This window comes from Lontra canadensis, unplaced genomic scaffold, assembly GCF_010015895.1.
Source record: "Lontra canadensis isolate GAN:19392208 unplaced genomic scaffold, GSC_riverotter_1.0 scaffold148, whole genome shotgun sequence".
NCBI lineage: Eukaryota > Metazoa > Chordata > Mammalia > Carnivora > Mustelidae > Lontra > Lontra canadensis.
Genome location: NW_022631142.1, coordinates 1,374,415 through 1,396,155, shown reverse-complemented (window position 1 = coordinate 1,396,155; position 21,741 = coordinate 1,374,415). Strand labels below are relative to the sequence as shown.

The 21,741-nt window shown below is 40.5% G+C and overlaps 2 protein-coding genes across 5 annotated transcripts in view; one reads left to right on the top strand and one right to left on the bottom strand.

The window, feature by feature from the left end:
* Positions 1 to 148: 148 nt before the first annotated feature.
* PRPF38A (pre-mRNA processing factor 38A) lies at positions 149 to 12,101 on the bottom strand. Its single transcript, XM_032844198.1, has 10 exons — positions 11,857 to 12,101; positions 9,746 to 9,905; positions 8,128 to 8,249; positions 6,138 to 6,223; positions 5,099 to 5,209; positions 2,424 to 2,536; positions 1,861 to 1,887; positions 1,661 to 1,758; positions 1,134 to 1,182; positions 149 to 546 (listed from the first exon to the last, which is right to left on the bottom strand). Exons 1-10 carry the CDS (start codon positions 11,984 to 11,986, stop codon positions 504 to 506), a joined length of 939 nt encoding a protein of 312 aa, XP_032700089.1. The 5' UTR covers positions 11,987 to 12,101; the 3' UTR covers positions 149 to 503.
* A 255-nt stretch (positions 12,102 to 12,356) lies between these two features.
* Positions 12,357 to 21,741, top strand: part of ORC1 (origin recognition complex subunit 1) — a 28,672-nt gene continuing 19,287 nt past the window's right edge. Inside the window, exons 1-6 of one of the 4 annotated variants that reach the window (XM_032844195.1) lie at positions 12,357 to 12,459; positions 12,809 to 12,965; positions 15,821 to 15,953; positions 17,316 to 17,415; positions 18,035 to 18,162; positions 20,431 to 20,609. In XM_032844195.1, coding sequence (XP_032700086.1) covers positions 17,321 to 17,415; positions 18,035 to 18,162; positions 20,431 to 20,609 — 402 coding nt within the window. In that variant the 5' untranslated portion in view covers positions 12,357 to 12,459; positions 12,809 to 12,965; positions 15,821 to 15,953; positions 17,316 to 17,320. Of the gene's footprint in view, positions 12,460 to 12,808; positions 12,966 to 15,820; positions 15,954 to 17,301; positions 17,416 to 18,034; positions 18,163 to 20,430; positions 20,610 to 21,741 lie in introns of those variants that run through there. The other 3 variants (XM_032844194.1, XM_032844197.1, XM_032844196.1) reach the window with 3 other exon arrangements.

Genomic DNA, 21,741 nt, shown 5'->3' with positions numbered 1-21,741 from the left:
ACATGGTCCTGCTGGGGAGAGGGAGAAACGGAGGTAATAGGTTTTTACTGATTTGGTTTTTGAGTGTAATAGCAGCAGCACAAATCTCAGGATTCTCAGAACAGTTCCCATAATGGAGCAAAACAAAACTAAACTACAGAGAAATGGAAAATGGGTGTATAAAATTTAATAACAAAAGGGTCAACAGGCAGCTACATCCATCCTCATCATTCATCCTCTCCACCCCTCAAGTCCTTTCTAACCTTATAAATTTGAGTACCATCAAGGTTGGTTGCACAAAGGGGTCCAAAGCAGCCCTTGGGAAGCACTATCCCTCAAATGTGGAATATGACTCAGATACAAAACTCAGCACCTCTTTCATATAAGGAAAAAAAAGTGGAGAAACTTGGTTAAAAAGAGCTAAAATATTCTCATAGCTGCCTGGGGAGTAGGTCTTAATCCTTCCACATAGATGCTTTTGGATCCACAGGTGGCCATTTGGACTAAAACCAAACAGAGTCCCATTACTCATTCCCTCTCCGGCTCTTCTTGTGGCTTTTCTTAGATCTGAAATGGTAACACATATGAATCATAAATTAACATAAATTTAATAACAGCTGTTCAAGGAGCTAGGCAAGAACTTTTGAGTAAGATGGGGTTGCCGATACTGATGGGGATAGAGAGGATACCCAATATTCATTAAATGTGCTTGGTGTTATGTCTTAGAGCAACACTGAGTGAGGTATTACTATCCAAAATTTACCACTGAGGAAATGATCTCTGAGAGCTTAAGAGTACACCTGACAGTGTATAGCATATAGCAATAATTTCTAATTAAAGTTTCTATCAAAAGAAAATGATTTGTCCAATGTCACTCAGCTGTTAAAAGTGTCTGAAGTTGGGATTTAACCACAGGTCTCCTGAAACCAAAGCTCATGCCCACTATCAAAACTGCAATTCTACAAGGAAAAAACGAAATAACATAAAACAGATACATAATTCTAGTAATTCTTAGGACAATGGGCTAATTTTATAATGTAAAAAAGGGAAATTCCTAAATACCCCATCAAAACAAAATTTCAGGTCTAACTTAGTTGTGTGACTGGAACTTTGATTTCTGAATTAAGAAAAAATTCTTAAAGGTCAGTCCATACCTTTCAGGAGACTTTGAGTGGCTCCTATGTCTGTGACTACGGTGATGACCTGGGGAAGAAAAGGCCACCGGATGAGCGTTATTCTATCCACCACCACCTCTGCTGTCATTTTCACTTCCCCCAATCCCTTTCATTGGTGTATTTTTTTTGGCTTATGCTAGACACACCTCTTGGTAGCACCTTTCTGAACTGTGTGTGTTTATGGGGGAGTGTCAGAAGAACTGAACGCACTTCATATGCATTCAGGGGTTATGGCTAATTTCACAAACTGATGTTTTGTGATATGAAGTTTTGTGATATGAAGTGCGTATCACGTTGAGTATTTTTACCACTATGTAAGGTCTTATTCCTGTAATTTCAGATGAAAGAATTGAAGTTCATCCTTCTTTCAGCAAAGCTTATAAGAGAAAGTAAAGATGTGAACTCTATTCTCACTTCCATTTAAGCAGGCTATTGCACTGGAGTGAGGCTAAGCACTTACTGTATTTCTTTAAGACCACCAACAGCAAAAGGCCCAAATGCTGTACCTGGGGACTTGGAGCGGGATCTGTGCCGTCTATCTCGAGATCTGCTGCGGTGACGTCTTGGGCTTTTGCTCCGATGCCTTTCTCGGCGAGGGGAGGGGCTATGGAAATGATTGGTCAGATCCCTTTATCTGACATTCTACTCACCACAACAGCACCCTCCTCCCCAAAGCCCTGTCTTTCATTACAAATCAAAGGCCCACCTCCTCCTTTTAGGAGATCGACTCCGCCTGTACAAAAAGAAAAGAGGAAGAACCTTAGTAGGTGCACTGCAGTTGTAGATTCCAAAAATTGCTCCAATTCTTCACCCATTTCTGTTATCCATGACCTTAGTCCTGTAACTTTTTATTAGCACCCTCCCACTCTAAGTCTGGGGTTGGTCATGTGACCTGCTTTGGCCAATGGGCTATTTGCATATGTGATACCAACATGATACTGGAAGGAAATTTGCATCATTGAGCTTGTCTGCTCTTGAATTCTGCCACTGCCCTGAGATCATGCCTAACCCAGCCTAGAATGAGACACACACACACAGAGAAGAGTTGCCCCATTAATTAGTTGCTTCATTAAAAGCCATCCTATAGTAGCCAACAGATGATCACAAAACAGGTTCATGAACTTAAACTGCCTATCCAAGCCCAGCTTAAATCACTGACTGCAGACTTATGAACTAAATAAACAGTTATTGTCTGACACGGAGGTTTTGTGGGTTGTTTTATAGCAATTACTGCATTAGGCAAACAGAGGCCAAAGAGTAGGGCCTTACCTTCTGGGAGACCGGCTCCTACTCCTCCTATAGCGCAATGTGGGAGAACGACGGGGCTTGTCTAAATCTCGGTAGCTTCTCCGGCGGTGATCAGGTGATGGCACTCTCTCCAACTGGAAAAGAAATGTATAGTAGGTCAGTGATGAGCACAGACTTACAGAGAACCACTTAGGGACAGTACATACGCGCTCCTTATCCTGTCCCAAATTCTACCTTCAAGTGACTTTAAACACAATGAATACATAGATAACCCTAAGGACAAAAACAACCTCCAAATAAAAAAACTGAACTGTTTCCAGTATTCCCACTATTGTTCTAGTGTTGGTACCATTATTCTGGGACTTTGTGAGAAGAATGTGACTGTGAGAAGAGTCAGAGCTAAGTAATTGTGCATTTCTCTTTCAGAAGCTAGATTTTCAATGTGAAAGGAGATACAGATGTAAAATCAGTAAGATTGTATAAAGTGTACTTTAACTTTAAAATTTTCCTCTGGGTCTGCCAACTCTAGAGACCAAGAAATGCCGACCAAACCATATCAGTGAGCATTTATAGTGCCCAGATTGTGGTATCTAAGTATCATTTTCCCTGTAAATGAAAGCAAGGGCTCCCTGGAAAAATGGCTAATTTCAGGTTGGGGACAGCAGCTTACAAAACATGAACAGAACATACATCAGAAGACAAGGCATCTGAGACTACGATGATTCTATCAGTCTCATGTGTCAACTTGGGGACCGCCCTCCATTGGCCAAAGAGGGGACAATTTCAGCATCAACAAGGACTATGATGGTTCAAAACCACATCCAATCTGTTTAAATCCTTGAGTTTATAATGTTACCAAGGACAAAAGCTCATCACACTGGGAGGATGCTATGGAGTCACCTCATTATTTAAAAAACTGATTGAGAAATAATCCAATACTTACCTTTTCTCTATCAACTGTACCTATGAAAAACTAAATACTGATTTAGGAGATTTCTCTTTATAGCAGTGTTATAGGTAACAAATGATTAAAAAAACAACTAGAATATCACCATTTCACAACCCCTAACGGGTCTAGGCAGAGATCATCTAGGCACCATGGCTCCTAATACAACAAAAGAGAGGCAGGCTTTGCTCACCCTGGGGGGAACAGACATCAGTACTATGAAGTAGTGTTGCTCTACTCCAAAGCCTACAAAAACCTCAAATACAATTAAGCCTCCAGCTCTTAAGAATTAGTTTACAGAAGATAACAAGGGACAAGTGAACATGTTAAGTGACCTCACAGGGACACAATAAAAAAAATACAGATTGTAAAAATCTGTACAGAATAATATGACTTGATTTGTGGACCACTCAAACTATTAAAAAATATAGGACAATTGGGGAAATGGGAATAAATATTTTTTTCCTTGTTTCAAGTTTTATTTAAATTCTAATTACAGTATAATTTTAGTTTCAATACTGAATATTTGATTTTAAGAAATTACTGTTGATGTGGGGGTGACAAGCAGTATCATGTTTAGGCCTTTTCTGAAATATGAATGCAATACATGATGGTTGTGATCTGTGTCAAGAAAATTGTAGGGTGGGGACAATTTGGTACAGAAATATGTAAAATGGCCGAGTTGATATAGAGGCTAGACACATTCTCTCCACTTTGGTAAGTGACTGAAGTTTTCCATTAAAAAAAGGAAAAACAGGGCGCCTGCATGGCTCAGTGGGTTAAAGCCTCTGCCTTCGGCTCAGGTCATGATCTCAGGGTCCTGGGATCGAGCCCCGCATCGGGTTCTCTGCTCAGCAGGAAGCCTGCTTCCTCCCTCTCTCTGCCTGCCTCTCTGGCTACTTGTGATCTCTGTCTGTCAAATAAATAAATAAAATCTTTAAAATAAAAAATAAAAATAAAAAAAGGAAAAACAGAATGCCTACTTTTGGTTCACTAACCACAGAACAGCACCTCAGCATTGCTTGACTTTAAATTTATGAACTAAGATAATGCTTCCTTTTGTACTCACCTTGAAGGGAGCCTAATGGCTCAGAGCTACACTTTCCATTTACATCCAGTATCCACAAACCAGCATTTCTTGTATTTCCCCCTAGCCTTTTTGGATACATTGAATAGTTTCAGATCCTTCTTTTCTAACCATATGTACTTCCATATTATCATATACTTTTCATAACAGCTTTGGCTAATAGTCTGTTGAGGTGATGATAGTTTACCTGACTGCTCCCTGACAGCTAGGTTGCTTTCAACTTTTCAGCATTTTAACTAGTAAAGAACATGATCATGTAGTAGGTTTTTTCTTCCCCTAAACTAAGCCTACTCCTTAGGATAGGTTCAACTCTAAACAGTATCACTTTTGTTCCAAGTATTTGTTTTAATAGCTACCAGCTCTGAGTCAATTATAATGTCCCAATGTATGTGAAGAGCTTTATATGTATTGTCTAATAATCATAAAATCCTAAGAGAAAGGTATCATTCTCCTTGCTTTACAAAGAAAGACTGACGTTAATTTGCACAAGATTATGGAGAGCTGAGATTTAACTCCAATGCCTATACTCTTAACGATAAATACTGTATTTTTTGGCTAAAGAAAGCTAAAAATTAAACTGTAAACAAAACAGGGAAGGACCATTCTCCCATCCCCTCCCCATAATTATCCCTCCTTCAGCCCTTAAGCTCCCAGTTACCTGACCTTCTCATCCTCCTCTTCCTCCTCTTCACTGGATTCCACATCATCCATGTCCTCTTCTAGAGCGCTAACCCGGGGCTCCAGCTGCTCAGCTTCCTCTAGCACATAGCGTTTCTACAGAAAGTATGATGAGAGTCAGGGGGCCTTGTTCACTATTCTTGATTGTGAGGACAGTTTCAAGGGTATATACATATGGCAAAACTTACAAAATTGTACATACTTTTAAATTTGTGTTTAATGTATGTCAACTGTACCTTAAGCCATTTAAAAGGGGGGAAAAAAAAAACCCTTGTTCAAGTGAAATCTCACTCTCAAGCCCAATATGTAATTAGAGAAAAAAGGAGCTACTCTGGTTGGAATATGTGGGGCTGTCTCCTCTTATTCCTCTCAGCAGCCTTAAAACAGTCCCACAGAGTAGTTTAAAGACCACTGAAGTAGCCTAATTTCCCCATTTTATATATGGGAAAAGAAAACCAGGTTCCACAGCTAGTCAGCTATAACAACAGAAACTTAATCTTCTAATTCCCTGCTCCATCATCTCTCCATTATAGATCATTCATTCCCTTTCTCCTTTGGTAACCTACTGTATCATTTTTTCCCTTTGTATTTTACAACAGTAGTTTTAAAATAATACTCTGCAAAACCCATTCCTGAAAGGCGCTTCATAGATAATCATTTATTACTAGGAAAAGGAGCAGGGTTATAAAGGTGACATTTAAGAGGTTAAGATCTCATCTACTATTCCTGACCCTCTTACCTGTTTTACATCTTACAATTTCCTTCATGTAACATTTTAAACAAGAAAGTCTTCTGGTGTTACTCACTTTTAAAGCCCTACCCTTCATATACTTTATCTGTTTTCCTCTCCCAGTTACCTTTTTCATAAGTTAAAAAGATTACTTATTAAGATGATCCTTGGGGCGGGGGGAAAGAGGACCCCTGACATCCCTGGTCTTCAGTGTTTTTTTGTATATGTGTACTCGTCTGTCTCCCTGTCTTGGGGAGAGAAGGGAGACTCTGATAAGAGATCTTTATCTCTTACCTGTAGCCGGGGTAGAATGATGTCACAGACTCTTTCACTATGGAGCAGTTCATCAATAAACTCATCTACATGCATCAGTTCAAACTCTGGAAGAACAATCATAAGCTCAGGAAACTTGGAAATAAGTTTATGTAGCCAACAAGTAAAAGTGTACGTATATGTAAAATGTCTATATATAAAAAGTACTTGGTATAGAAAGTGTGAATCCTCTGGAGCCTCCCTTCCCACATTTACTAGTAAAGCCATTCAGTCTGGCAGTTACAGAGAAGGGATTACTGACAGATGTGGGCTCAAACTACAGCCATTCATAGCCTTGTCATCATCACTTACCTTCATTCAGCTCACCTTTACTGAGGGCATCTATATGCCAGGCCCTTTCTTGGAGCTGGGCATAAAAGAATAAGTGAAGCTGTCCCAAATTAGCAGGAGACACAACACAAAAGGAAGCACAAACAGTTCTGAATTGTATAGGGGTGATGTGTTTTTCTTTTTGTGTTTTTTTTTTTTTAAGATTTTATTTATTTGAGAGAGACCCGCATAAGACAGAGAGAACATGAGCAGCAGGGAGGGAGAACATGAGAGAGGAAGCAGCAAACTCAGCAGGGAGCCTGATGCAGGACTTGATCCCAGGACCCTGGGATCATGACCTGAGCCGAAGGCAGACGCTTAACTAACTGAGCCACCCGGGCACCCAGGGCTGATGTTCTTGAACAGATCCTATAAGTCAAGTACAACTTCTCATGTGAACACACAGTGTTTCTAAATATAGAGCATGTACCTTATATGGTAAATGAAGTAATAGCTTTTCAGAATTTTTATAGTAAACATTACCTTAGTTCAGTGGTTCTCAAACAGGGGTTAACTTTGCCACCCACAACTAGTGGGGTTGCTACTGGCATCTAGTGGATGGAGGCCAGGGATATGGCCAAATATCCTACAATGGGCTGGACAGCTCCCCACAACAGAATCATCTGTATCAAATTATCAATAAGTTGAAAAACCCCATCTCAATTTAACATAATATAAACATAAGTAACTCCATGATGCCATGACCATGTCCATCTTGTTCACCATCTTATTTCCAGTACATAGCACAATACCTGGTATCACACTGGCACTTAATAAGTGAATAAAAGTTTACATTAAAATACCAAATTCTTGACCTTCTGCTTAATGTTACATGTAGAGGTAAAAGGCAAATGTTACTAATCTTCTGTTATGACACTCAGTGAGAAGAAAAAGGTTTTGATTGCATTACACTGAATCCCCCTCTACCACAGAAAAGATCTTTGTAAAATATATGGAGCTGCCCCCTTTGGATATACTTACTATTTTTCAGTAGGATTCCTACATAAGTATGAGTATACTTTATACTGTGGTGAGTAGTACAGCACTAGAAAAGAGGCCATTAAAAATAACCATGATGATGGAACATATGGAAAACTAACTTTGGGAGGTTTTGGGAAGGCTTTTTCAGAGGTCATTATGGAGGCAGATCATATGGGATGGAGCACATGTGGAGGGAGCACATAATGCAAGGCTGGGATTGACATAAGATGCAGTCGGAGGGGCGCCTGGGTGGCTCAGTGGGTTAAAGCCTCTGCCTTCGGCTCAGGTCATGATCCTGGGATCCTGGGATCGAGTCCCGCATTGGGCTCTCTGCTCAGCCAGGGAGCCTGCTTCCTCCTCTCTCTCTGCCTGCCTCTCTGCCTACTTGTGATCTTTGTCTGTCAAATAAATAAATAAAATCTTAAAAAAAAAAAAAAAGATGCAGTTGGAAAAGTAGGCAGACAGGGGTAGATTGGGTAAGACCAACAGGAAGCTAGGAGTCTAATGGAGTACTCCATGCAGCAGAGGGAGAAACTGAAATGAAGACAGTAACAAAAAGGATGAAGAGCATTCACAATGTATGTTACAATAAAGATAGAGATATTGGTGAAATAAAAACTGGTTCAGGGAGGAAGGTCCAAACAATTGGTACCATACTCACCTCCATTTCGGTTCTGGCTCTTGATTTTTCGATAGTCGTTGTAGAGAGGCTCTAAGTACTTGTAGCAATCAATTGCAGTGCCTGTCAGCCTCATGTAAAGTGCTCCCAACATACGCACGTACCTGACAGAGGACAGTAAAACAATAAGCCATCCTAAAAAGTTCTTGTTCTTGAGTTTCATACCTGGCTTTTCTCATGACAGCAGTGGATGTACAAGCTATTTCTCCTCTTTGGCAGATGAGAGAACTGCAATTTTAGAGGAAACATGAGGCAGCGAAAGGTAAAATACGGAGTTCTGGGTTACAAGTACCCATTCTACCACTTACTGGCTACAGGAACTTGGGACATGTTGCTCAACTTTCAGTCTATTATATCTTGTATAACATGAAGATAGAACCTATTTATCTCATAGAATTACTATAAGAATCAAATGAGATACTGAATTTAATAACAACATATAAGGTATGTTTACTTAACACTACAAGAAATAATACATATAGATGTGAATATATAAACTGTTGCTAGGCAGCACAGTATGCTGGTTCTGGAAAAAAAAAAAGTCCTTTGTGTTACAATTCTGATTCCACTACTTACTGGCTTTGTTACATTAGGCAAGTTACTTGCTATCTCAATCCTTGTAAAATGGAGATAATAGTACCTAATTTGCTGGCCTGGTTTAGTGAGAAATCTGTGTAAAGTGCTAAGCACAGCATATAGCACATAGTAAGTGCCTAGTAAGAGCTATTCTCTAGCTGTTAATGTTTTGTAAGATTTCCTTTTTCCTTTTTCCTCTATCCAACTACCCACTCAAATTCTCCACTTAGAATGACAAGTAGACATCTGAAACTGAACAGTTTCTTTATATGACAAACAGAATGGAGTAGAAAAGAATCTGAACACTGAAGCCAGCTTTGCCACTTACTAGCTGTTTGAGGAAATTACTTCATCTGTGCCAAGTTTCCTCCCCTGTGTAACAGGGATAATAATTTTGCGGGGTTCTTGTGAAGGTTAAATTATTACATGTAAATCCCTTAGAGGGTAACACATAATCTACTCTATCTGCCTCCTGTACTTGTCTGTGAACTCCTTGAGAATAAAAAATAAAAGAATATGAGCAGCAGATATTTTGGGGATATTTGCCATGCAATAGGCCCTGTACTGTGAGATATACAGCGCTATCTTCTTTAACCATCACAGCAATCTTGAATTGGCATCATCATCTCCATTTTACAAGTAAAGAAAGTAAAGCTCACAAAATGTAACTTCTCCAAGGTCACAGTAAGTCTGGACATGGCTGGACACGAGCCTGGACACGAACCTCCACCTATACCAGTTTTCCCACTTATCTACCACATTATATAGTTTTCTTCATCTTTGAGCATCCAGTACTACCAACATACTAGGCACTCACTTCTGCTTAATATATGTTCAGTGAACTTGTGATACGCTTTTTGGGGGCGAGGGGTAGTTACCAGGACTGAGAATGTAACAGAGAAGATCAATACAATCAGAACACGCAAAATAACAAGATACATTGCTTTCACTCCTCTTAAGCAAAGCCAAATTCTGGACCACTGAAACTGAAGCTTTTATATTAGTGAATCAACATTTTACTCACTTGAAATCTTCATTTTTTATAAACTCTACAATGATATCCTTCTCAGGCTGAATTTGAAGCATCTTCAAGGTCAAACACAGAAAGGGAGTTGGCTTTATGTTGCCACCATAGACACCACCCACAAACCTCAACTCCATGGCTTTATCGACTACAAGTTCAGCTGAAAAGAAAAGCAAAAACAAAGTGGCATCTCAAACAAATTAGGGCCAAGCTTATCCCAGTCTGAAGTGGTGATAAGCTAGTTCAAGCTTTGGTGCTCCTGAATACTAATCAACAATTTAATATAAGAACAACTGTGTATTAATAGTAATAATAAGAACAGCCAATATATACTGAAAGATGAGGATATACCAGATACTCTGCTAAGCATGTCATATTATCTCATTTAATGCAATTAGCCATGAAGTTCCTGCACTGAGGCTGTTTTCAGCTAAGGGAAAATGAAGGCTAAGAAAGGTTAAGTGACTGGGGCGCCTGGGTGGCTCAGTGGGTTAAAGCCTCTGCCTTCGGCTCAGGTCATGATCCCAGGGTCCTGGGATCGAGCCCCACATTGAGCTCTCTGCTCAGCAGGGAGCCTGCTGCCTCCTCTCTCTCTCTGCCTGCCTCTCTGCCTACTTGTAATCTCTGTCAAATAAATAAATAAATCTTTAAAAAAAAAAAAAAGGTTAAGTGACTTTCTCAGGGTCCACAGTCTGAGAGGAGCAGGGGCTGCATTTACATGTAAGCAGTCTTAACTTCAGAGTCCATGCCTGTCACCATTATGTTTGGAGAAAAACAGCCAGGTTCTGAGTTAAAAGAAACAATAACAGCAAATGATTCAATAGCTACATAACCTTGGGCAAATGTCATTTAGAGAAGGGGGATAATAACCTTCTACAATTTTTTCAAAAGCAAACCCTAGCTGTGGGAACTTAGGGCAAGCCATTTTACCTTACTTCCTTTTTAGACTGTCAATTCAAATCTGAATAATAAAAGTACAAAGTTTCAGGGCTATAGTGAGAATCAAACTTATAGCCAGGTACTAAATACTGAAGATGTAGGTAGAGGGAAAAGAAGGACAAAATTACAACGCTTACAGAGTTTACAGTCTGGCAAGGTAGAAAGCACTGGAAAAAATTTTTTTTTAGGTGTGATGAATAGCTGAAATAAGATGCAGAATGCAATACAATTATAGATCAAGGGAACATAATCCAGCATTGGAGGAAAAAGGTCATGAGTTCACTTTTGGACATACTGAGTTGGCATGTCTTGGAACTTAGATCATAGAGATCTGGGATGGAGAGGTAAATTTGAAGGCATCTACATATAAGATGTAACTGCAGTGTGGAGATCATCCAAGGAGCGAACTATGTAATAAGAAAAGGTCCCAAAATTTATCCAAAATTGACAAGACTCCAAAATTTCAGGGACTCAGAGAAAAACAATATGATGTTTCCATGGACACAACAGTTAATGGTGGTGGCAACAACAGTACAGGCACAGGAATAGTTAACAGTGGTTAACAACTAGCATCACCACTACAACTGCTGAGTACTTCTGAAAATATATACCTGTAACCATACCACATACTTTTTATACTTTATAGCATTTAATCCTTACAGCAACCTTTTGGGATGGGCATTATTCGTTTTACAGTAGAGGAAGACATGGTTCACTAGGATAACAGAGCTACTAAAATGCAGAGCCAGAATTCAAAGACTGAAAGACTACCTGGAAGCCTTCTCTGAAGAACTCCTATCTGTATTAAGGCCCGAACGTGGAAATACTGCAAATGGTCCGGATTTAGGAACAGTAAGACCCTGACCTGGGTTTCGGGTACGTTAAAGTTCCTTTAAGAACTTCAGAGTCCCTGAGTGCTTGGGAACTCTGCAGATTACATTAAACACGGAAACCCCCAGAGAACCCAGCACAGACACCCTTTAGAACAAGACAGCAGTAGACTGTGTCTCCGAAGCTCAACACAAAACTACGCACACAGTAGGTACTCAGATTTTTCTGAATGACTGACAGATTCCCCTCCAGTCACACACCCGGGAGCCAGTCCCAGTAGCTCCCAGTTAAGAGAAATGGGTCACAAGGCGGGGGAGGAGGGTCCGCGCGCTGCCGCTCACCCGTCAGTCCAAAACACTCCTCTTTCCAGTACTTGGACTCATAGATTCGTGTCCTAATGATCTTCTCAACCAGATACTGAGGATTGGTGCCGTGGATGCTGTGCGCATCCTTCACAGTACGGTTCGCCATTTTAGAACGCCTTCAGTTCTATTTCCGTCGGGTCCTTCAATGCGTCACATCCAGGTTAAAAAAAACACCTAAGAGGGACTGCGAAGCGTCGAAAAAGTCGCTCTAAAGGACTCAGGCCACCATCTTGGTACCGGAAATGCTGTAAGGAAAGGAACTTCCTTCCGCGAACAGCGTCGCCGACCGAATCAATGATGGCCGCGGCACGTTGGCGGACGTACGACGTGCATCCCCTCCCGTGTGGGCGGGGCTGAAGGACAGGCTGGTGACGAAACGCGGGGACAGCCTGGGGGCGGAGCCACGACGTTTGGCGCGAAATTTTCTTTTCTCCACCTTCTTTCCTAGCTAGGCGCCGGCTTTGACTGCGGCGTGCGGCCAGTGGCTTTAAGAGGAGTACAGCGGGGGCAGGTTAGAGTTGCTGCGGCTCCACGAACTCTTGGAGCTGAGACGGTGGGAGCAGAGGGCTTCGGCAGCCGGTGAGTGTGGCATTACGGGGCTGGAGTGGAATCTGAGCCGGTAAGACTGGAGAAGTTCTCTGTGGACTCAGTCATTGATTGATTCATTCAGCAGATATTTACTAAGCCCCTGATAAGTGCCAGGTACTGTTTTAAGCCCATTAGGAGCATTTTTCTTTTCCACATCCCGATTTGTAAAAGGCTTCCCGCTTCGCCGGGGACTGAGGGGTTGTAGTTCGGGAAACCGGAAGCCAACAGAGAAGCGTGAGCATCCCTGCCCCCAGCGCCCTGAGATTCCCATTAATGATCTTAACCATCCCTCGTATCTGCTTTGACCTTGTGAAGCTTTTCCGTCTTTTTCTCCTTTGAGGCGTCGTGAACCAAGCACCACAGGGAAGGCAGAACAGCAGAAGTTATTACCCCATTTTACGGATGTAGCAATTGAGCCCAGAGAGACTTGTCTAGGTCGCTTTTTGTGAGTAAGGGGCCTGGCTCCCACCCAAGTCTCCCCTCCAACCTACTCCCAGGTGAGCTCCCTTAATTGAGGGACTTTCATCCACCTTCTTTCTAGGAGAGAAGTCTAAAGGCATGTCTTCTACTTCCTTTATTCTAACCCTAGAGTAGAAGCGCCTTCTAATTTTCATAATTGGAAAAAGCACTGGACTTAGAGGCATGAGATGTGAGATTCTTATCGTGGTCTACTGTCTGTGAAACTGCAATGATTAGATATGTCAGTTTTCGATTTTAGTTGTCTGTAAAAATGGTACCCTCTTCGGTGCTGGTATGGGGTACTTGCGAATGCCAACGGAGGTTTCCGATGTAAGAGCACCATTTACCAAGTCTTTCTGCAACGGTTTTTAACGTAACAGAGGGTAATATGTGGTTGTTAGAAGGTTTATGAATCCCTGAAATTAAGTGCAAAATTTTGTGTGAATTGTGAGTTTCCTAACATTCCTCAAATTCTTTTTTTTTTTTTTTTTAAAGATCCACGGTCTCTTACAAATAAATGCAAGAGATTAGGGGAGTGAGGAAGTGAATTTGCCATTTCGCATTTTCTCACTTAAATCCAAGAATAGTGTCTGGCACACAATGGGTGGTTAATATATGTTGGTTGAATAAAAGAAAGGTTCTATTATTATCCGCATTTTGTGGGTAAGGAAATTGAGGTCCATTTGACTTCCCACTTAGTGGCTGGGAAGCCTTACTTACTGTAGTAAGCTCACCAGAAGCATGTTCTCTCAGGCATATGTTAACATTATTCACTTTTACACAGGTGTTGTAAGGTGAAGTGGTTTAGAGTCATTGGAATCTGGCTGCTCAGGCTTCGAATTAAGACTGCCATCCTGTGTACCATTGGGACAAGTTAATCATTTTGAAGTGCTCATAGCACTTAACTTTCATTCAGCAAATATTTATTATTGAGAGTCTGTTGTGCACTTAGTATGTACTAGCATTGGACTCGGGTTATTTTGAGCATTAAATGAGATAGAGTTTTGGCTCCATTTTCTGTCATATTGGCTCAGTACATACCTGCTATCATTTTTACCGCAATTCTCTTATATTTTCCTTGGGTGTGGCACCCTGTACTGGGTGGTGTGTCTGTTCAAGATTTCTGATATCTGCAACAATTAAGAGCCTGTCGGTGGTTATCTCCTAGAAGCAAAGCCATTGCTCCACCAAGTCAGACCTGCCTTTCCACCCCATTCAACATCCCTCTTGGGTAATCTCTCTGCTAATGGTGGGTGAGATGAAATCCTGGGTCCTGAAGTAAGAAAGTAGGGTAACAGTACAAGGAGGCTTGACATCCTTATGCTGCCTCTATAGAAGGATTCTTGATTAATTGTCTGAACTATTCATTGAAAAATAACTAAATACCGACAAGTGCAGATATCATAAATGTACCAGTCAATGAACTTTCTTGAAGAGAACATACTTGTGTAACCAGCTTCCAGATAAAGAAACGACCAGCATTCCAGAAACATGTCCCTTCCCCACTGTGCTCTCTTTCAGTCACTTAGGTTACCTTCTGTTCTGACTTCTAACACCATGGGTTACTTTTAACCTATTTTTAAGCTTTATGTGAATGGAATCAATATAGTATGATTTCTTCTGGTGCCTGATTTCTTTAGCTCATTGTTATTTTGTAACTGCCCCCCACCCGCCGCCCTGTGCATTTGCAGTTGGTTTATTTCATTGCTGTATAGTGCGGCTACAAACATTTTGGTTCATGTCTTTTGATGGTATGTATGTTTTTCTGCTGGGTATATTGTGTTGAAATTGCTGAGTCATAGGATGTGCGTATGTTTAGCTTTGGTAGCTACTGCCCATTTTTCAAAGTGGTTTTACCAGCTTAAATGCCTTCCAGCAGTTCTGGAAGGGTTCTGGCTGTTCTATGTCCTTACCACACTTGCTACTGCCCTAATGATTCTTAAAACCAGTTTGTTTTTCATTCATTCATTCATTCATTCATTCACCTATTTTATTGCCAAGTCTTAACCTAATCTCTGGGAATGCAGTTACAAACAAGATAGACAAGGTCCAAAGATCCGTGCTTTTGGAAGTTAACATTCTAGCGTAGGAAGTACAATAAATAAGAAAGTAATGTTACTGCTTTGATCATAGGGTGGTATAATGAAATATGACCCCGAGGAACAGTATAAGATGGTGTGAGGTTAAATTTCCATTGGGTATCAGTGAAGGCCTATCTGAGAAAGTTTTGTTGAGGCGGGACCTGAGCCATCCCTGAAAAGATATGCAAGAAGAGAGAACAGCAATGGTATATTAAGTCTGAGGGCACAACAACTTTGGCCTTTTTGAGGTTTGGAAAAGCAGGCCTGGAGCAGAGTGCTAGACCAGGGTGAGGCAGGTTTTATGTCCAAGCCCAGATAGTCTTCTTGCAATATCCCTACTGGCTCAGCTTAGGGTAAATCACCCACCCTTGTACATATATGTCCATGTACTGGTCTCATTGAACACAGTGCATGGTCTAGAAAGGGAATGTTAAATTTTATCTTGGAGTGGTTTATGAAGGAGGATGCCTGCTTTAGTAGGGTTAAATATCATCTTGATTTAAGAGTTGAGAGCATGGATTTGATTTTCTTAGGTATACATGAGAACCTTATAGGAATGGCGTTAGTCTTTCTGTTTGCCAATTTGAGGTATGAAAAAATGAGATTATTGTTTCGGTGTAGTCAAGTATCATAGTCGAAGTGATAAATCAGGTATTTATTCTATAAGTAGATTATGCAGGAGTTGTAGACAGTTTTCTAGGAGATAACCCATTTGCTACAAAGCACTCTCAGTGATTTTCCAGTTTGTTTTGTTTTTTTAATGGCAGAGTTTAGTGAGAATTGTCATTGATTTGCATCTTTTGTTCTCTCAGTAGCCTATTTTGCCTGATTGCATTGTGGAAAAGTGAAAAGTTCCAAGTTTACTTCTGACAATACTGTTACCAAGTTTACTTCTGACAGTTTACTTCTGACAGATCATCCATTTAAAGGAATATTTATTGTAAGGTAAGTTAGTGTTATGTATTTCCTCGAATGCTTATTGAAATTCAAACACTTCTCCTAAATTTTACCAAACGCTTATTGAATATAAGAATCCAAATTCATTTTTTACTTGACATGAGTCATTGCTCTTGTTCATTTCTGTGATGTACTTAATTAAAATTAAACTGATTTTAATACTACCATGTTGTGAATTATATAGTACTCTTAATGCTCTTTAAAGCAATCATTCAGACGTCATTTGTAAGCTGTGTATTTACTAATGACTTAGCATTTTTTCTTCTTTTTGCTAATTAGTTTCCTTAAAGTAGATTAAAAAATACCTTTTTTAAAAGCAGAAAATCTTGTAGGTCAGAATGTTCGTGAGTAAAGAATAAGACATAATGCTACCGAACTTCAGGAAACAAGGCTGTTTAATAGGATATCAATATGCTAATTAAAATTCTGTTGTTTTCAACACAGACTGAAATTTTTGTTCATCTATCAGTAATTCAGAGTAATTCTGTCAGACAGATTAAAGAAAAAAATTCTTTTGTCAAATATTAGCTCCCATAAAAACAGCAGTTAATTTAGAGGAAAGATTTATTATCTTAATTACTTAAACTTAGATAATAGATTAATGGGCGCCTGGGTGGCTCAGTGGGTTAAGTCTCTGCCTTCAGCTCAGGTCATGATCCCAGAGTCTGGGATCAAGCCCCCCTGTCAGGCTTCTTGCTCAGCAGGAGTCTGCTGCTCCCATTGCTTGTGCTCTCTCTTTTTTTCTTTCTGTCAAATAAACAAATAAAATCTTAAAGAAAATATTTTAAAAAATAAATGTTACCGATAGCTACTTACTATTCAATATTCAGTTTAGAAAACCCCTATAGGAAGCATTTGCTACCCGAACAGCCACAAGACCTGGTCCTCTAACTTGCAATAGTCTCTCTGGGTCCATCTCTTGACTTTTCACACTACTTGTTGTCCTTTAGTGCATTTATATTTTATCCCTATCTTGATTATAAGTGTTGTGAAGATATGAACAACCGTATATCACTGTCTTTTAGTTTCAGGTTGTTAGATGTTTAATACCTATCATTGTGCCTTGTAGCTAGTAGATACTTCTAAAAACTTATAGTTTCTTTTCCTACACATTGACCCTGCCTAGGAAGAAGTAAGGCATAGTACAAGATATATGCAGATGATAACATAGAGGATAAATTATCTATGTTCAATCTTAATGAAGTTTGACTTTTCTCAAAGATGTTTTCTAAAATCTGCGGGAATGTAATGGGAGCAGAAGAGAAAGCTAAACTCATTGAAGGCAGGACTGTGTGCTAGAATCCATCAGAGCATGGTCATGTTAACTCAGAGTTAGTGACTTCTACACAGGAACCATGGCGTGCTACCCTACAAGGCTGAAGACTAGACAAACTTATTCATGGGTTGGCAAGCCGTCTTTGGACCAAAAACTACGCTACCACACCTACAAGTGAGTGTTGGACTCTGTTGGTTGTCCTGGAATAACTTCTCCTCACTAAACTGTTAACTTATATCCAGCCTGTTCCAGTTACTCTAGATTGAGAATTGAGGGACAGTAAATATGAATGGATTATAAGGAGGGGTTTTACTTGGTACAAGATGATAGCATAAATATAGCAGTGATAGAGGAAGACATGTCAAGTTAATAAAATTTGGTATGTGTGATGATGTTGTGTTTATTTAAAGTGGGTTCTTTGTGTCTGCATGATAACGGTAGGATGCACTGTTGTTGCTATGTCCTCTCAGCCCTAGAGGTCTCTGAAAATTTTGATACTGTTATTGGGCAGGTTTCATACTTTGGGAAGCCTTCATTCTTTTTCAATAACTAAGAGAGGTTAACATTCATATTAAGGCCTCTGGATTAACCATCCACATTAAAACAATTCATTCAACCCATTTCATTTCTTCTTGCATATGACTTTATGGGCGAATTGGTTTCCTAGTAGGATACTTGGTCATCAGAGAGAAACTAGGAGATTTTCCAGTTGGAAAGCACTTTCATCTGCCCAGAGGGTACGTTGAGGTTGTCTACCCTAAGTGATATCCTAACATGTTTCTCTCCTTCGTAGAGAAATGAGTGTCAAAATGGAAGGTGGTCTGACTGAGATTCATATCCAAGTTGGACAGTTCGTGTTGATAGAAGGGGATGATGATGAAAATCCGTATGTTGCTAAATTGGTTGAGTTGTTTGAAGATGGTAAGTTTGGGGCTAGAATGAAAACCATTCCTTATCATGAGCAATTGGGAGCTGCAAGATTTTTGATTGCTGATTTCTCTGTTCATAGCTCCATATAGGGCGTGAGCCCTAGATTCTGAGGTGGGGTCATTTAAGCCCTGGCTATACCATTTTATACCTCGTAAACTTCTCTACTCATTAGAGCAATATTGGGTAAAAGTGGGATTGGGGGAGTGGTTCAAGAATTTAGCTTTCTCATTATTTTTAGGAATGGGCTAAAATGGTCACTAAGGGGCACCTGGGTGGTTAAACAGCTGCCTTGGTTGGTTAAACAACTGCCTTCAGCTTAGGTCATGATCCCAGAGTCCCAGGATCGAGTCCCGAATCAGGCTCCCAGCTCCATGGGGAATCTGCTTCTCCCTCTGACCTTCTCGTCTCTCGTGCTCTCTCTCACTCTCTCTTACTCTCTCAAATAAATAAATAAAATTTAAAAAAAAAAAAAAAAGGTCATTAAGGCAGGATTTTTGGAACGGACAAAGGATGAGTTCAAAAGGAAGGGGGAGGAAAAATAGGTGATTTACACTATCATACAGACTTATCTTTTAATTTTACTATAAGGAAGTTAGGGGGGAAATAGGTGATTTGTACTATAATACAGATTATCTTTAAAAAATATTTTACTTATTTATTTGAGAGAGAGTACGAGTCGGGAGGGAGGGTCAGTGGGAGAAAAAGAAGCAGATTCTCTGCTGGGCAAGGAGCCCTGCAGGGGGGCTTGATCCCAGAACCCTGGGATCATGACTTGAGCCGAAGGCAGATATTTAAATGACTGAGCCACCCAGGCGCCCCCAAACTTGTCTTTTAATTTTAACATGAGGAAGTTAGTGAAGAATTTTGCAAGTGTAACTTTTTTACAAGGGAGGAGGTAAGCTGGATTGGGAAGGTGTGTCAGCTGATGTTCAGTCAGGAACACAAAAACACTTTAGACCTGTGTATAGTGTTGAAAAGGCTGGAAGAACAAAAGGTGGTATTTCCCAGAGATCAATAAGTGCAGAAAGCCATTACTTTCCCCTAATGCTGGAGGAGCAAAGGGGAATGCATGTCTGCATTCACAGCCCTCAACTGATTTTCTGAGCTTTTAACGCTCTGCGAAGCAGAGAAGAGTGCAGAAAGGTGGGAATGGGACAGAGTTCTAAAAGGAGGATTAAAAAGAAATGGAAAATACACAAAACTGTGTCTTCCAAAAGCTAGGAGGGGAATGATGCGGCAGTTATTCCTGTGGCAGTTTGTATGCCTACAAGAAGGAACTGATACGGTGAGAGGATGAAGATATTTCATGTTACAGAGATAGGGTATTTGACAAGGGAGGAAAACCTCATCAAAGGAATATCCACCAGGGGGAGCACCTCAGCACTGTGGGCTTTTGTATTTAAGGTACAGGCCTTTGTGTCTAGAGTTTGGAGTCTGTGGCGCTCCTTTGATGGCTTCAGTCTTTCTCTGAAGAGCGCTGGGGAAGAGAAGAGGTGATGACGATGGTGGCACTAATGAGCTTATGCCCTTTCACTTGGACCGAATGCTGGTACAGAGTGATGTTGATGATATATTGCAAAGATAAAGCTAAAAATTGCAAGCATATGTTTGTCAGAAGTCACCTCAATGACTGATGCTTTAGTTTTTGTCAAGATTTTTATTTTGCTGCTTTTTGGTGTCATCTTTATAGTCACTCATTTATAAGATTTGTTCACTGCCTCTGATTAGAATTTCTCCTCTCAAATGCCTTTTGTAATTTCTTCGATGACTAATAACCTTATTAGGAAGTCCAGCCAAGTGAGAAGGACATGAATGCTGGGTGGAGTCAGATTGCTGCTGGTTGGTCCTGTAACCTTTGGCAAATTTTTTTAAGTTCCCTGTAACTTGATTAGTTTGTCTGTTAAAGGGAGATAGCCATAGTACCTACCTTGTAAGGTTAATGTGCTGATTAAAAATAATATGTTCATCGAGGTGCCTGGGTGGCTTGGTTGTTAGGCTTCTGGCTTTTGCTCGGATCATGATTCCGGTGTCCTGGGATCGAGCCCTGCATTGAGCTCCCTGCTCGGTGGGAAGCCCACTTCTTCCTCTCTCAGTCCCCCTGCTTGTGTTTCCTCTCACTGTGTCTCTCTCTGTTAAATAAATAACATCTTTAAAAAAATATGTTAATCAAGTATTATCAGGTGCTTAGCACAGTGTCAAGCACACAGGAAGTGCTTAACAAATGTTCTTGCATCTCCCTTTTTCACCTATCCCTTCTAGATTCTGAACCTCATTCTAAGAAACGTGCTCGAGTACAGTGGTTTATCCGTTTCTGTGAAGTTCCTGCCAGTAAACGGCATTTGCTAGGCCGGGAGCCTGCTGCACAGGAGATATTCTGGTATGATTACCCTGCCTGTAACAGCAACATTAGTGCTGAGACCATCATTGACCACGTGCAGGTAAGTGATGCTTTGATACTCGGGTTCTATCTTGAAGCTTATTTCTGGCTGCCTCCTGAACTGCATGACCTCAGAAACATTCCTGGCTCTAATTTACCCCACAGAAATGAAATTTTTTCCTGTTTGTTATCTTTTCTACTTGCTGCCTACTTCATCTCAACAAATTATTTATCAAGAGCACTTAGCATGTGTTAGGAGCCTCCTGGAGAAGTGACATTTAGGTTGTGACCCAAGGGATAAGCAGGAAATTAGCAAATGAATCTCGGTGGGAAATTATATTTAGCTGTGGTTGTGGCAGACACAAAGCATTGCGAGGCTAGATACGCTTGCTTAAATGAGGACTTCACCTTAAGTGGATCAGTACGAAGGGTGTTAGTTGCTAAGGGCAAATTTGTATTATGGGATTTTGTGATAAATCAGGTTCCAATGAACTACAGGATGAATGCAGACACTGGTTTGGAGACTAAGATACAGGTTATTTCTTGAGCTACTTCAGGCCCCCCAAAATAGGGGATCATATGATATGAAGTGTGGTCCCAAGTTTGATTTAATGGTAAGGCAGAGAGACTTGGGTCTGGCATGACCAGTCAGATTTTTCCAGTCTACGAATCCAGCATAACATATGCCTCAAAACAATTTGTCTCTGAGTTAAAAGAGTGAAGGAGCAAAAGGCAGATATACAAGTAGAAACAGCAAAATGGGTTGATTTAGAAAGGAAGAGGGGTATTTAGGTGGGAGCATGATGGGGGAGAGGAGCAGGACTGTGACAAGCCAATCTCAGATAGTGATGGAAGGCCATCTGGAAGAGGACTGAGCACTCAGGAAGTAACGTGGGGCCATTTTTAGAATGCCCCAAAAACCAGTGTAATAATCAGATCTTGAAGTAGCAAGGAGCCGTTAGAGACTTGAGCAGGGGAGCATTCTTAGAAAAGTTGTGGGGAAATTTGGCATGAGTGAATAGATCGGACTGGGAAAGAAAGCAACATGGGGTATGGATATCATACTCCATAAGTAGGAGTCTGGAAATATGCCTCGTTAGTTTGGAAGAGGGACATCCCAGGTAGGGATGTAGATGTAAATGCTTTTTAATCATAGCTCTCATGGAGCATCTGTTGGCTCATTTGGTTCTCAT

What these genes read in the sequence shown, in the direction of transcription:
- PRPF38A (XM_032844198.1), bottom strand. Translation starts at nt 11,986, where the DNA reads ATGGCGAACCGTACTGTGAAGGATGCGCACAGCATCCACGGCACCAAT. An exon ending in ATAAAAAATGAAGATTTCAA is followed by an intron (nt 8,250 to 9,745) that starts GTGAGTAAAATG and finishes GTCCTCTGTCAG; the next exon opens with GTACGTGCGTATGTTGGGAG. An exon ending in AGGAGCCGGTCTCCCAGAAG is followed by an intron (nt 1,888 to 2,423) that starts GTAAGGCCCTAC and finishes CTTTTTGTACAG; the next exon opens with GCGGAGTCGATCTCCTAAAA.